At 40.8% G+C, this 14,711-nt stretch overlaps 1 protein-coding gene across 1 annotated transcript in view; it reads right to left on the bottom strand.

Annotated features, from left to right (window-relative positions):
• Positions 1-1,973: 1,973 nt before the first annotated feature.
• tmtopsa (teleost multiple tissue opsin a) overlaps positions 1,974-14,711 on the bottom strand; it is a 72,280-nt gene continuing 59,542 nt past the window's right edge. The window contains exon 4 of the mRNA XM_072669211.1: positions 1,974-6,880. Within this exon, the coding sequence (XP_072525312.1) occupies positions 6,626-6,880 (255 nt within the window). The 3' untranslated portion in view covers positions 1,974-6,625. The remainder of the gene's footprint in view (positions 6,881-14,711) is intronic.

The raw sequence follows: 14,711 nt of genomic DNA, 5'->3' as shown, positions 1-14,711 counted from the left end.
GTGGAACTTAGAACTATTTCAACCCCCCCAGCCTACGTGTCACCAGTGTCCTCTTTATTTAAAAAAAACAAAAATATGCCCACCCTAGTATTTGGATCAAGTATGATTATTAACAGACATTTAACCAAGTGTGCCCAAATTTTTGACTGGTACTGTATACGTTTGTGTATATTGATTTATGGCTGAAAGATACTGCGTGTGCTATATATTTCAAACAGCTTGGTATACATGTCATACAGTATATATATATATATATATATATATATATATATATATATATATATATACACACACACAAATATATATATATATATATATATATATATATATATAAATATGTGATAAATGTATATTGTGAATATGTTTATTTATGTATATAGATGCAATTTCTAAGGCAATTCCGAATCCTTATATATCTGGCATATATCTGAAATCTAATATGTGATAAATGTATATTGTGAATATGTTTATTTAATATGTTTATTTATGTATATAGATGCCATTTCTAATGGAATTCCAGATACTTAAATATCTGACATATATCTAAAATCTATACATGACCATAAATCAGATTTCCATATGGCTTCGGCTCTGAAAAAACATTTGAGGCACCTTGATTTTTAAAAGTGTAGCAAAAGACAACAAATCAATTACTGCATCATAACAGAACCAATGATTAGAAGATTGTACAAGTAAACCCTCAAAGTGTAAAATGCAGTACTGAGGAGATGTTATGGGGTGTTCAGCGTCAGATTTACTGTTCCAGGTATTTGAATGCAGTTTAATGACCTGTTTTAAAGCTTGCGCAAATCACAGGCTCTACACTCTGAAGGTGAGGACTTGCATTTGAGCCAAACACATTTAAACACACACACTTAGTCCTATACGTCTGAAGATCTGAAATAAAGGCTCTGCTCATTTACCTTAATGTCCTGAATATCAACTGTAAGGCATCTGAGTGTGTATTAGATACATGGGGTCTGATAACGTAGCTTTTCTGATTGGGAACACAAGACAAGACAAGAAATAATGAATCTGGCTTCCGCTTTCATCCCATCCGTGCAGTGAACACACACACACCAACACACCAGTGAAACACACACAGTAGACAGTGAGTACATGTGAGCCCAGAGCAGTGGGCAGCCATTGGTGCAGCGCCCGGGGAGCAGCGAGGGTGAAAGGCCTTGCTTAAGGGCCTCAAGTAGCAACTTGCCAAGCCCGGGTATCGAACCTGTTATCAATAGCCCAGAGCTGTAACTGCTGAGCCACCACTGCCATAAGGATTAACTGAGCTACCCATGGTGCCCCCGCATATACATGTCCATTAGTATGATAAGCTTTATAATATTATATAATATATATAATAATAAATTTAATTTATGATATTATCTATCTATATATATATATTTATATTTCAATCATTTCTTTAAACCAAATGCTGGCTCCAAAGTCCAAAGTCGACTTTTCAGTTTTACTGGTTTAAACCTTAAAAAATGTTCAAATTTGATCTCAGTTTAATAATATACCCTAAAAAGGAGTGCGCTGAAATTTCGAACCAGATTGAATGGAATCGGTCCAACGTTCTCTACAGCTTATCCAACTTCAACCACTTTCTGACCTATTTCAGGCCTACAGTCAATATTCAGCACTTTGCAAATCCTTTTCAGTCAAAGATTGATGCAAAACATCTACTCTCGAGATTCTTCCCCAGGCCTTTACTGCTGCTGCTTGTTTGTGGGGCTTTCTTTGTGGGGCTTTTCGGCCTCAGTTTTATCTACAGTAAGCGAGAATCAGCCGAATTGGGCTGAATTCGTAGTGGTTTTCAGCCTAATAAAGGCCTCCTTCACCTGTGTGTACACGTCTTTGGACCTCCTACTGAAAGTTCCCATGAATGGCTTGGAATCAGAACTTTGATCTCCTTGATCAGTCATAATTAATACAGACAGAACAGGCCAAACATGAAACTGCTTAGCGCTCAATTGTCCAATTACTCCAGAGCCTGGTAAACATGGCTGTAATTCCCAAAACGGTTAATACAATTTTTTTACTAAACCCTCTGAATCAAATGTGAACCTTCGTTTCAACTCCACTGAGGTTGTGTGCAGAGGCAAAATGAGCACAACTGTGTGTCACTGTCCAAATACTTATGGACCTCACTGTATTTTGGAGGTTCCTAAAGGACATCTCTGAACAGTTTGGGCTTAAAAAAGATCTTGAGATGAAACTCAAACCATTAAACCATGGATTAATGAGTCAAAGCAGACTCATCATAAATTCAGGCCAAGGACAATTCATGTGTTCAGCTATGATAATCCCAGTATGGCCCCTTGAGGAGTGTGAGGACTCCTGCCAAGGCTTCTGTTTTTTCACACCAGCAGATTTCTGTGGGCGTTCTTTGTTCCATAAAGGTAATTGTCGAGTAGTAAGCCCTGGACTAAAGTGAGACATCAAATGAACTCAAAGGTGTCCCAAAGAGACTCTGTCCCTGTATCCGAGCTTGCATTCATCCCTCAAACACGTACAGTGTTTTAATGGAGTGGAGATATGAATATGAGATGCATTATTTTCCATTTTTCATTTTCCTGAAAAAGAAATCTGATAAACAGACAGTGCAGATCTTCAGATCTTCAGAGCATTTACCTGGACTTTATAAATCATAATAAAAAAAAGCAAGACTGCCTGGCCTACTAATGAGCGCTAATGCTTATGTGAATCTGCCAATAGAACGGACCAATAGAAATGCTCCAAAATAACTTGGAATAACCTATTTGCACTTTGACTTCTATTGGAAGTTGTCCTCTAAAATATCCGTCTAAAATTTGCCTGTGAATGAGTATTTGATACCTTACAAATATAACAAATACTATATACTATATTGACAAAAGTATTGGGACACCTGCTCATTCATTCTTTCTCCTGAGAAATCAAGAGTAGTAAAAAGAGTTGATCCTGCTTTTGTTGGAGTACCTGGCCTCAGAAGAAGGCCTTCCACTAGATTTTGGTGGAGCATTGCTGTGAGGATTTGATTGTGTTCAGCGACAACAGTGTTAGTGAGGTCAGGATGTTGTTGGATGGATGATTACCACCACACCTCAGCTCCAATTCATCTCCCCACCATCATTCCAGAGAACACTGTTCTTCCACTGCTTCACAGCTCAACGCTGGGAGGCTTTATACCCCTCTATTAGCATTAGGCAGCAGCATGGTGCCAATAGGTTCATAGTTATCTTCTCCAGAGAGTCCTATTCTATTGGCAGTACTTCTCTACAGGGGCTAGACAAGCTGTGTCAACTTAAAGTAGCTGAATGCATTTGTTAGAAGGGGTGTACACAAACATTGGGAACATCAACAAGGCCATTTGGGCCTCAACTCTTTTTGTTTATATAAAATCTGGCCAATTTAGGGAATCTAAAATTATGGATGCTTCATTATGAAGGCAAGCGGGAGAAATATGCTCAGTTTAAGCAGTAATGATTCAAAGTAGAACATTAGAAAGGGCTCTCGAGGTCCAGTAGAACAATCCTGAACCTTCATTAAAACATGGTCCAATACAATGTACATAAACAAAGAGGCCTGCAATTATTTCTTTATGAAAAAAAAAGCAATTTGACCCACATACGGCTCCGATGTGTACATTTCAGCACTGTACAGCCCTGAAGAGATGAGGATGTGTCTGGGAAGGGTGTAGACATTGTGATCGTCATGTCTTTTTGCTGTTGAAAGGCAAGTGGTGTATAAATACATAAAGCGTTGACTGAGCTGCTTTCAGTTTGACAAAGTGCACAACACTTCTGTAGGAACAGCACATATTTAACATTCTCGGCACATCCAGGAATAGAACCTTTAAAAAGTTAAGGAATTGAAGAAGCTTTGTACACACACACACACACACACAAACACACATACACACACTCACACCAGGCCTCCTTTTACATCACACCTCCACATTCTTAAAAAGAAGCTCTGCTTTATAGAAAACTGTGGATTTCTTAAATTTTTTTACTATCATCTAAAAACTTCTTATATAAACATTATTTGTAGTAATTCTCATTTTTCCAGAACAAATAATAAATCCCATAATAAATTCTTAAATTGTGTTTTGTCATTGTGTTGACTTCATGAGGATCTACAAAAATATCTTCTCTTAAATTTCTGCTGATCACGAATGTCCAGCCATGGACATAGGGACCTAAAGCCCTGCACAAGTTCAGATCCAGCTTGGGACCAAGGTCCAAGATAACTGCAATCCCACTGTCTAATACTTGCAGCACGGGGGGATCGCGTGTGGCACAACGATCTAACCGTTTGCCCTATCCCGGCGATGCCACAGCCATCCGTCTCTGAGACGTTTAAGAGAGCATACCAGGCCTAGCTCTCTCCCTGGATGGGTAGGATGGCCCTCACTCTCCCCAATCACTTCCTCTCCCCTATTACTCAGAGTGATGCTAGCCTGTTAGCTGACGTAGCAGGACTGGCAGGTCAGCTGTCAGCTGTACATGTTAGCTGACACGCTCCTAGCATTGTGTAATGGGGGTGTCCGAATTACTGGGTGGGAACTGTTATGTAGGGATGTAGGGATTAAGGGATGGTAGTTGCCCATGGTTTAAGCAAGGGGGCGCTATGACCCACTGTAAATTCCCTGGAAAATAATTAGCAGTAGAACATCCGAACCAATGACTGCAGTAAACGTGGACAGGGTCTCTCAAAAGTGAAGCAACAACAGGTCTAGCGCCTCTGCTGGCTGCTCAGACGCGTTCCATGTGGTTTAGGCAAAATGGGGGCACGGCATGACCCACTGTTAATTATAAGCTTTTGTGTTCTGCTATGAACAAGATGAGCTGTTTTGCCGCCATCTGGAAGCTCATTTGTTTGGTCTGCAACCACGACAAAGGAGCTCTGATTGGTCAGTCTGATTTGTGTGTTCATGTTTTTTTTTTTTTTCCTCCATGAAAATCAGACTCTGTGAAAGGGGTTTATGATTAGCAGTAAAACTTACTGTACTGAAACATCTGAACCAACGACTGTAGAAAACACGGACAGCGCAACTTCTCTCAAAAGTGAAGCAACCACACAGATTTCCCCCTGGATTCCCAGTTTGCCTGGTAAGTGGAGGCTCCAACAGTAAAAGTGCAGCTCATGTAAGTTCCTCTACCACTTACCAACAGAAAGAGCGCCGTGCAGTTTCTGCAGACGACCGGCCTCTTCCATCTAAGGCTTTCTTTTTAAGTCTTTCTGTCAATCGCTTCGATCCTAAGTGCAGCTCTGCCTAAAATTTAAGAGATACAAATTTATTTTTTGAGGGAAAGGTAAAAATGGCCAATAATGGCCAAATAACTGCTGGAATTTGGAGAATGGGCGGGGCTGTTTGGTCATTAAAACACAAGGGGATGTGCGGAGCTACACATCATACTGCAACCAGCCAGCAGCTGGGCTGTGAGCTCAGTGAAGGCGGTCTGAGATACAAAGCCTTGTCTGGGAGAAGGGGGCGGGTCTATCAAATAAATAGGTGATGAGTCTAGCTCCACCTCTGGTCTCTACTGCACAGACTTTGGTTGCAAATTTGACAACATGGCGGACAATTCTTGGCTTCATTTTTATAGAACGGAAGAGGACGGAATTACGGTGTCCATGTTTTCTACAGTCGTTGATCTGAACTAAGCTCCTTCTTATGGTCATGGTCTAACCTGTTTAGCATTCACTACAGACTCTAAGAACTTTTGATTATCGGCCCCTCAAAGATAAAATCAGCTTTATCTTGATCGAATAATCAATTCAATTCAAACAAGGCAGACACAGTCCCTGAGGCAATCATTAAAACCATGGATTTGGGAGATGAGCAGGATGGTCATAACTAGCGTGCTAGCAAAACAAACCTGGCAAGCTGTAAAATAGCCTTCAACTTCTACCACAAACACAGATCAACCAGCTCTAACCTTCCTGGGGGAAAAAGCTGAAAAGATGAGTTTGGTTCCTGAGGTGAATACTGTGGTGACAGCTAGCGCTAGACCTGTTATCATGCTAATCACTGGGCTGTGACGGTTGCTGGATTTATGCATTCATCGAGCACAATAAAAAAAAAAGAGTCTATGATGTACCCAAGACGGACTGAAAAGCTTCATCCTCCTCTTTGTTGAGAGTCAGTTAGCCAGAGAATTGGATTTCCCACAACATTATAAGCTCCTCGACAAAAAGAAGACCTAGCAACGGGCCCTGGGCGACACTTTATAAGAAGTGAGACATTATCAGCACTTTTACAGGCACAGGTTTGTTTTTGCACACATCAGAGGTGTTAGAAAACTCAGAAAAGGCGCTTTTCCCCGAAATCTAAGGGCTGAAAGTGTGTACAGTGAGGGAATTGAGTCAATCAGCTGTGAACTGATGTATGGCACACATGTAGTCATGTCTGAATGTTGAGCACAGGCTCTTCTTCATTCTTTCAAATGTACAGACAGCCATTAGAGAGAGCAGCAAGTGCCCACAGCTCGCCAATCTTGGTGTGCTGCCATTTATCATCACAACACACCATTAACGTTCTTCCCTTTTTTCAGGAGTTCCTCGATTTCTCCTCACGTGATGGAGTTGCTGGCCTGAAATGTTTCAGGGATGAAGAACGACGGAGCGACCCTCAGCCGTTGTAGTGAGCCACCAGGGATACCATTGCTGGTCTGGCAGCGTCTGTCGATGGAGGCCCTTGGTCGTCCGTAGTGTTAGCCTGGTTGGGCGCTGCCGTTGTGTGTCCGACTGAAGCTGCCATGAAGGTGAAGTTGTTGTCGTTGCGCCTCATGGCTCGAGCAGGTTTGTTCGCTTTGGAAGAGCTCTTCATGCTGGAGCCTTGCTGAGGAGTCTGGCATTTGAGGAGCGCTCGGAAACATCTGTAGAACTGACAAACACAGACAGGGTGTGATACATACGGGACACAGTCTTATTAAACATATGTAGGGACATATTACATATAGTTTACTCATATATAATACATATGGGACACTATTACATAAAGCTACCAGTTCTATATGTGGTTGGTGTGGCGCAACAGATAACACCACTACCTGTCACACACCATGTGGGAGACTGGGGTTCGATTCCCGGTCTGGGTGACTGACCAATTGACACCAAAAAGAGTCCTTGGGCAAGACTCCTAACACTACATTGGCACCACCTCTGTAATACAAGTAACCTTGTAAGTCGCTCTGGATAAGAGCGTCAGCTAAATGCCATGAATGTATATAAATGGACTATATTATTATATATAAATATGCTGTATTATCTATAATACATATGGGATACAGTGTTATTACATATAAGTAGGTACTTGCTACTATGTAATACATATGGGACATTAATTATACAAATATTACGTATATAAGTAATATATATGGGATATTTTATTATTATAGGTCTGGGAGAAAGGGGTGAGGCAACCAAATGAGTAGGTGAGTGGCTCTGCCTCTGAACTCAACTGTGCAAATTTGACACATATATTACATATAGCTACTAGGGCTATGCTATATTATATATATATATATATATATATATATATGGGAAAAGTAATAGTACAAATAGTTACTTATGTATAACATACCCATATTATTACATATGGGTATTTATATACAAACTGTATACATACAGGACATTAGTACTTACAGTACACATATATAATAGCAATGGGACACATTCTCATTACATATATGAAGGTAGTGACATTTATGTAATATGTATGGGGCATATTATGTATAGTTACATTCATATATAATACATATGGGATATGTTTTTATGAGATAGATGTTTACATATATACAATAATACACGTGGGACATTATTACATAAATCTACCAGTTCTATATGTAGGGACTATATTATTACATATATACTTATATATACTGTATATATAATAAATATGGGATACAGCGTTATTACATATTTGTAGGTATTTGCTACTCGGTAATACATATGAGAGATTGTACATATAGTTACTTATTACAGATATGTAGGTATGTACTGCATATACATTACACTGCATGACACATGGGGCATACTATTATTACATATACATACTTACCATACATGTATATATTAAATGTACATGTATATGGGAGTTATTTTAATAAAAAAAAATACACAATATCCAGGGGTGCCCAAATGTTTGTGTGACCTGTATATCTAATACATGTATATCTAATAACACATATAGAGAACACTGGTATACTGTATACTATTAATGTATTTATATGACACACATGGGACACTGTCCAAAAGCAAACCAGCATGTGTTACACCCCTACAGGTAGATAAACGGGATCACATGAGCTTCTGTTATGAATGTCTTTGCCTTGCAGTTCTCCCTTCAGTCATTCATTTAGGGCGTTTTAAACAGCTGGAAACAGCTGTTTGCTGAAAGCTGGATTGCCATGAACACCACATAACGAGCATCTTCCGACACGCAGTACTGCAGTAAAACTACTGTCCACTTTTAAGCCCGTTACAGTTTGACTGTCCAAGCAACAAACCACTCCATATAACTCATTCATGAATTCAGCAGCTCCGAATGAAAGCAGGGGCCAATTTTCATCATCGGTGCTGCACAGACCAACACAGAAGATGATTACAACCATTCAGAATGGTATAATTAGTACTGTCCTTGCCTCTTCTTATCATTACAGCCCCATTTTTCATCCAGTTGTTAACCTAAAGGCATTTGTCTTTTTTGCCCTTTTCATAAGAGACAATACGAGTGCCACCTTGTCATCACTACCATTTCCAAAATGGCATTATACGCTCAATTAATTGCGGTTTCAGCCAAAATAGGACAATTATACAATTTGCAATTGAATAATTGCTGTGATAGTGTAGTGGCGAAGAGTAATCCCAATGTCTGTAATTAACGTTGAACAGAGAAGTAATTTTGTGTTCCTCCATTCAGCGCAGATAGAATTCACTTAATAGTCTCCGGCCGGGAAGGGGTCTCGCCCAGCTCGGCATTGTAATTATGCTGTAGTAATCAAACTCGGCGAATATGCTGAGGTCAAAGAAGCAGGCCTGGACTTGGTGATAGTCCAGCAGTGAACTGTGCAATTATGCAATAATCACTGGCTCTGATTTTACGCCCTTGCAAACAATAAATGCGCACAGCTCGCAGCGCACTCATGCAAAATGTTCACAATGTTCTTTCAGGCCTGGCTACAAAATATCAAGGCCAATTATGCTGCACATTTACATAGAGTTATATCCAAATAAAGGATAAATGCCCTGCTTTAGCCTTTTTTGAAGGAATTTGAAAACATAAGACTTCGTGTATATACACACTGGTGGTCTCAAAAAAAAACATTGTACCCCCAAATGTCAGTTTCCTGCATCTAGTATATTGGCTGTTTTTTACATTATGTGAAAAAAATCAATGAATGGAGCGATAAAAACAGTCTAAAATGACTCAGTATCGCAAAAATATCCAAAAATGGCAGCTATAAAATGCATAGTTCTGGTCCTAAAATCTGATTGGCTGAGCAGAGTTTCGAACCCGTTGTAAAATAAAGGTAAAGGTATTTGTCACTGTACAGCGAAATGTGTCCTCCGCATTTAACCCATCTGGTAGTGAACACACACTCACACACACACATGTGTTAGGGGCAGTGAGTACACACACACACCCAGAGCGGTGGGCAGCCAACTCCAGCGCCCGGGGAGCAGAGAGGGTAACAACAGAGCACAACAGTGGCAGCTTGCCGAGCCCGGGAATCGAACCCACAACCCTGTTATCGACAGCCCGGAGCTCGAACCGCTGAGCCACCACTGCCCACCACCAGCAAGCCTAGCAACGGTACTCACTGTTAACGGACTATTTTGTTTAGCGGAAGAATAGTTTATTGCCATTGTTTTTTGTAAACGAATGCATTAATACAGTGAATATTGGTGTATTTGATCATATTTGATCTTGATCAACATTTTATTAATGCAATATATGAATCTGCGAATGTGCAAATAATGTGTTTCTATGATTTTATCATGGGATAGGAGGTTTTCGCCCAAAACTACCCTTCCTGTGAAAGAATTAACAGGCGATTTGGAAGATTCAGAGCATGAAGGTTCTCCTGAAGAATCTGCAGGAACTCAAGGAAATATTCCTGACATCTTGTTTCATCCATGCCATGAAGAACTGAGGCTGTTTTGAGGAGCAAAGTGAGGTTCTCAATGTGCTCAATGTATTCTTTCAGTCTGAGCATCGAACAGCATCTACTTCTGACAGACTGTTTATCATGACACCTCTCTCACTCTCCACCACGCTGTAGCTCTTTTGCCTTTCGTGACTCATGTTTATTTTGGTGCGGAGAAGCTGTCATCACACGCGTTACTGCAGAAAAAGCCACAAAATGTCACGGCGGAGTGATCCAAACGTTTACGGGTGCGTTTATACAGTCCGCGGTTTGGCTCTCTTGCTCTGGAGCCGAGCAGAAAATGGCATTGTTTGATTGACATATGAAACATTAAACCGAAATGCGTAAACAAAACGGATTAGGCAGATTTTATGGCGTCTACATGGAGGCGGTAACTGCAAGAACAGTTCATAAACGTCCTGAACCACACTAAAGTCTGAGCTTCTGGTTTGAAGGACTGGGGTAAGGAGGCCGGATACCAGCGCGAGTTCACTTTTTTCAGTCATTAGTAAACTAACAAAACAAGGAACCCAGAATAATAGATACGCAGCACTGCCGGAAACCAATAAAACACTGAACACAGTGAACCTACACCAATGCACGACCAGAAACAGTGCAAACACTGGGGTATAAGAGCACAAGAGACAACAAGGAACACCTGGGGAGGATAACGAGAGGGCAGGGCTACAAAGGTGGAACAGGTGGGAACACTGAAGACTGGGTTAGGGTTCTCAATACAAGGTACGCCAAGTTCAGACTGGTGTACTTGGGCTGTATCTGATGACGTTTCACAAGAACCCAGGAACACAAGTACAGATGAATGCAGATTGAGAAAAAATGTGCAACGATGCTAATAGCTGGGAAAAGCAAAATTTGTAATACAGAGAGCAGGAATGGGCAGATACCAGGGCAAGACAGAACCACATATTACATTATGCATGTCTCGAAGTGTTGGGACGAACTTCCCCTGGGCGTCTGAACGGCCGAATCGCTAGCTGTCTTCAAACGGCGACTGAAGACCTTCCTCCTCCAAGAGTACTTAGGCTGTAGAGTGTACCATAGTGTCAAGAATTGTGGTCTCCATACTGACTTTTACATTTAGTAATATCTAAGCTTAAAGGCATCTTTTGGGCTCTAGCCAAATCAAACTAGCTAAGGGTATTTCCTGAGTAAACAGTGAAGCACTTTTGTTAGTCGCTCTGGAGAAGAGCATCTGCTAAATGCTGTAAATGTCAATGTAAATGTCTGTTTATTGTGTGGTATTCTGAAGCAATCCACCACAACAGAACCTCCATTACTGGGTTTTTTTGGGGGGATTACTGCTTCCGTAAACTATGAAAAACGTTGTGCCTCAGCCTAGTTTTGAAACTGAAACTCTGTTCTGTAATTACAGATTTACTGGACATGACTGGAGATGATGCTTTGTCCTGTGTCTGGTCGGTTTGAAAGCTTTTAGTCTAAACAAACCACACCAGGGTTCATTTGGAACCCTCTGGCCACCGAGACGGACCGCTTGTTTGAGGGCCTGCAAACAAGGGCCTGTTTTAATCAAACCAAACCTTCCAGTGAATTTGTCCCTGTTTCTCCTAATGTGCTACTGCCAAGTAACCCAGCTGTTCATTGCTTAACCTAGCAGTAGTGACGGCACACTAGCAACACACCGTACTACAACACTAAGAGCCCTTGAGCAAGACTCCTAATTCTGGGCGGATTCAATTTTTTTTACAGACACTCCTTCACAGCCTTGAGCTTTTCTTCTCCTTGCAAAAATGATCTAATTTAGGCAATATCATATATATATATATATATATATATATATATATATATATATATATATATATATATATATATATATACTTCATCTGGAACCCTTATTTCCAGACAGTCCTGATACAATTCCAGGAACAGACCTGAACCGTTTGACTGTTTTTGGCTATATTGTTTCTTGTAACTGAACTCAGGCGTTGAGAATAGTGTGTAAACGTCTTAGATAAGACGTCTTCATATAGTTATTAGCATGGTAAAGTCTTAGCAGTTATAGCTTCTACAAAAATACACTACTTTGGTTTCTTTGAAGCACTGCAAAGCCGACATCCAGCTGAAAATCATCTACCTTTTTCACGACTTTATAAAACTTCAAACACGTCCGGGTGAATTATTTACCCTCAGCAGAAGACGGCTCTGGGTGGTCATTATTTAATGGTTGTGTTTTTGTCTGATCAAAGAGTTTTATTCATTTTGGAAAATACGTGATGAATTCTGGCTTTCTGTTTAGAACAGGACTTTTCTTCACATTTTCACCTTCAATGTGACGAATATGGTTCCATATTTGATCTCTTCATGCTTGTTTCTTTATTTTGGAAAATATATTTTGGAGCATGGAACAGATCTAAGCAAGCAATTAGCATATGGAGGACAATTTAGGAGGAGACTGGAAGAGCGAGGAGGGAACTCTAAGAACTTTGGGCTGGAGTTCAGGTGGCTTCTGCTTCTGCTTTGTGCTTATAGGCCAGAAGTGGAGCTAGGACTGAGAGATATGGCTGAGTTAAAGGGAGGTGAGGGGTGGTGAACAAGGTAGATGGAGATGGAATTTATAGGATGTTAGACTGGAAGGAGGAGGGGCTTCAGGTATGTTATTCCTTCCAAGATTCAGTTATTCATGTTCTGGGAACTGATATTAATTGGTGATTTATAAAATGTGTATAGTAATGAGTCTAGCAGATCAGTTTACACCATCTGACCTGAAAACATCTGACATTGTTCAAGACCTCTGAGACTTCAACTGCTCCTCCACACACCTGGGCTTCCTTCCCTTGCTCAGACCCGGCCGACTTTGTGAGGTTACCTCCCTTGGGAAAACGTAGTGTACTTAGTATACTTCTCAAGTGTCATGTATACTTTAAGTCTACTACATTTCCCCAAGAAATGCAAGAACAGAAGTTTCCAAAGCTCCAACTCAGAAGATACAGAAGTACACAAAAGCATACAAGGAAAGATACTACAGCAAAACATAGATACACTGTATGTCCAAAAGTGTCCAGATCACTGCCACTCACTGGAAGCAAGCACATGCAAAGACAGACCCTGGGAGGCCTGAGGCCATTAGCCCTTTTGCCCTCAGACTTGCCCCCCCCTGCTTGGCATGTATAATAACTGTGTTTAATATGGACGTTCACCAAGATCTTTTCCAGCAAGGCTCAGTTGGCTTCAACCCAAGAATCAAGCAACTGGATCAGCCTGAGCTCTGTGAGATTCAAGGCTCCTGAGCTCCCCCTTTGGTACAGTATTGCTGCCTATAGAGATTTTTATGTCATTAACTCCAACTTGACACAGATTCATGAATCATTACACTATCCTGATGGAAATCCTCCTGATGACTGAACACTAATAACTGTGCATCTTATAACTGGCGGCAGCCAGGACTGTTAATAATGATGATGATAAACCAGGTTTGTGTTACTGCAACTTAAATGAGGCTCTTAGACAAATGCATTGCCGACTGAATCATTGTAACTGGCACAGAAATTAGCAGCATTACATACTTGTTTGTTGAAGATGAGGGTTCAAATCCTTGGGAGTAACGTTAACATTTGCTCTAAGGAAAACTTCAGGGCCCAAAAGCTTGTTTTGCATTTATAGAATATTAATATTTTTCCTTTTCAGCATTTGTGCAGCTTCATGTTCCCAAAAACAGTCATGGTTCATTTTACGCAAAAAACCTGGGGCAGTGGCGGCTCAGCGGTTAGAGCACTGGGCTATGGATGGCAGGCAAGCTGCCACTGTTGGGCCCTTGGGCAAGGCCCATTACCCTCTATGCTCCCAGGGCGACAAAGCAATGGCTGCCCATCGCTCCGGGCACTTGTGCTCTCTGTCACTGTGCGTTAAAAGTGGAGGCCAAATTCCATCACTGTGTCCAACACTAATGAAAGGTTCTAAAGCCTTCTATTACAGACACGGTTCTTTAAGGAACCAAAAGTGGCTATTTTACAGCACTGCTCAAAGGACCATTTGGAGAGTGGTTGGATGCTTTCCAGCTTCACCGCACCAGCTAAGAGACATACGTGGCGGCTAACATTGCTTAAGAGTGAAGGAGAGAGAGGAGAAGAGCACCATCTACCCACCCAGAGAGAATACAGCCAATTGTGTTCTTTCAGACTGGGCCATAGTGGTAGCGCATTAGACGGCTAAGCCACCTGGAATCCCTGCAAGTTGTCTATATGACAAACCCCTATCAGTACCTGACTTCAGCAATGTGCCATCATCTAGTGAAAGCCATGCCAGATACAGCCATACTGCCATACTGCAGGCATTGATTATTGATTTTTAAATTGGCAGTTTGGTGGCAGACAGTGGTTCATTTAGTGTTGTGTTTAAACTCAGACCACTAGATGGCAGTGTTGTACTTCTTTGGTCTTCAGGTCCCACTGTTCTGATTGGATAAAAAGTAAGCTCAGATTTTGTGATGTTTTTTTTTTTTATATTACGACAGTTTTGCTAAAATTGAATAAATAATATATATATATTATTTCTATTATTTCTACACTCTGTAGTTTGATATTTTGCAAT

Source organism: Salminus brasiliensis, chromosome 23 (genome assembly GCF_030463535.1).
Source record: "Salminus brasiliensis chromosome 23, fSalBra1.hap2, whole genome shotgun sequence".
Taxonomy (NCBI): domain Eukaryota; kingdom Metazoa; phylum Chordata; class Actinopteri; order Characiformes; family Bryconidae; genus Salminus; species Salminus brasiliensis.
This window is presented reverse-complemented; position numbering and strand designations above follow the sequence as displayed.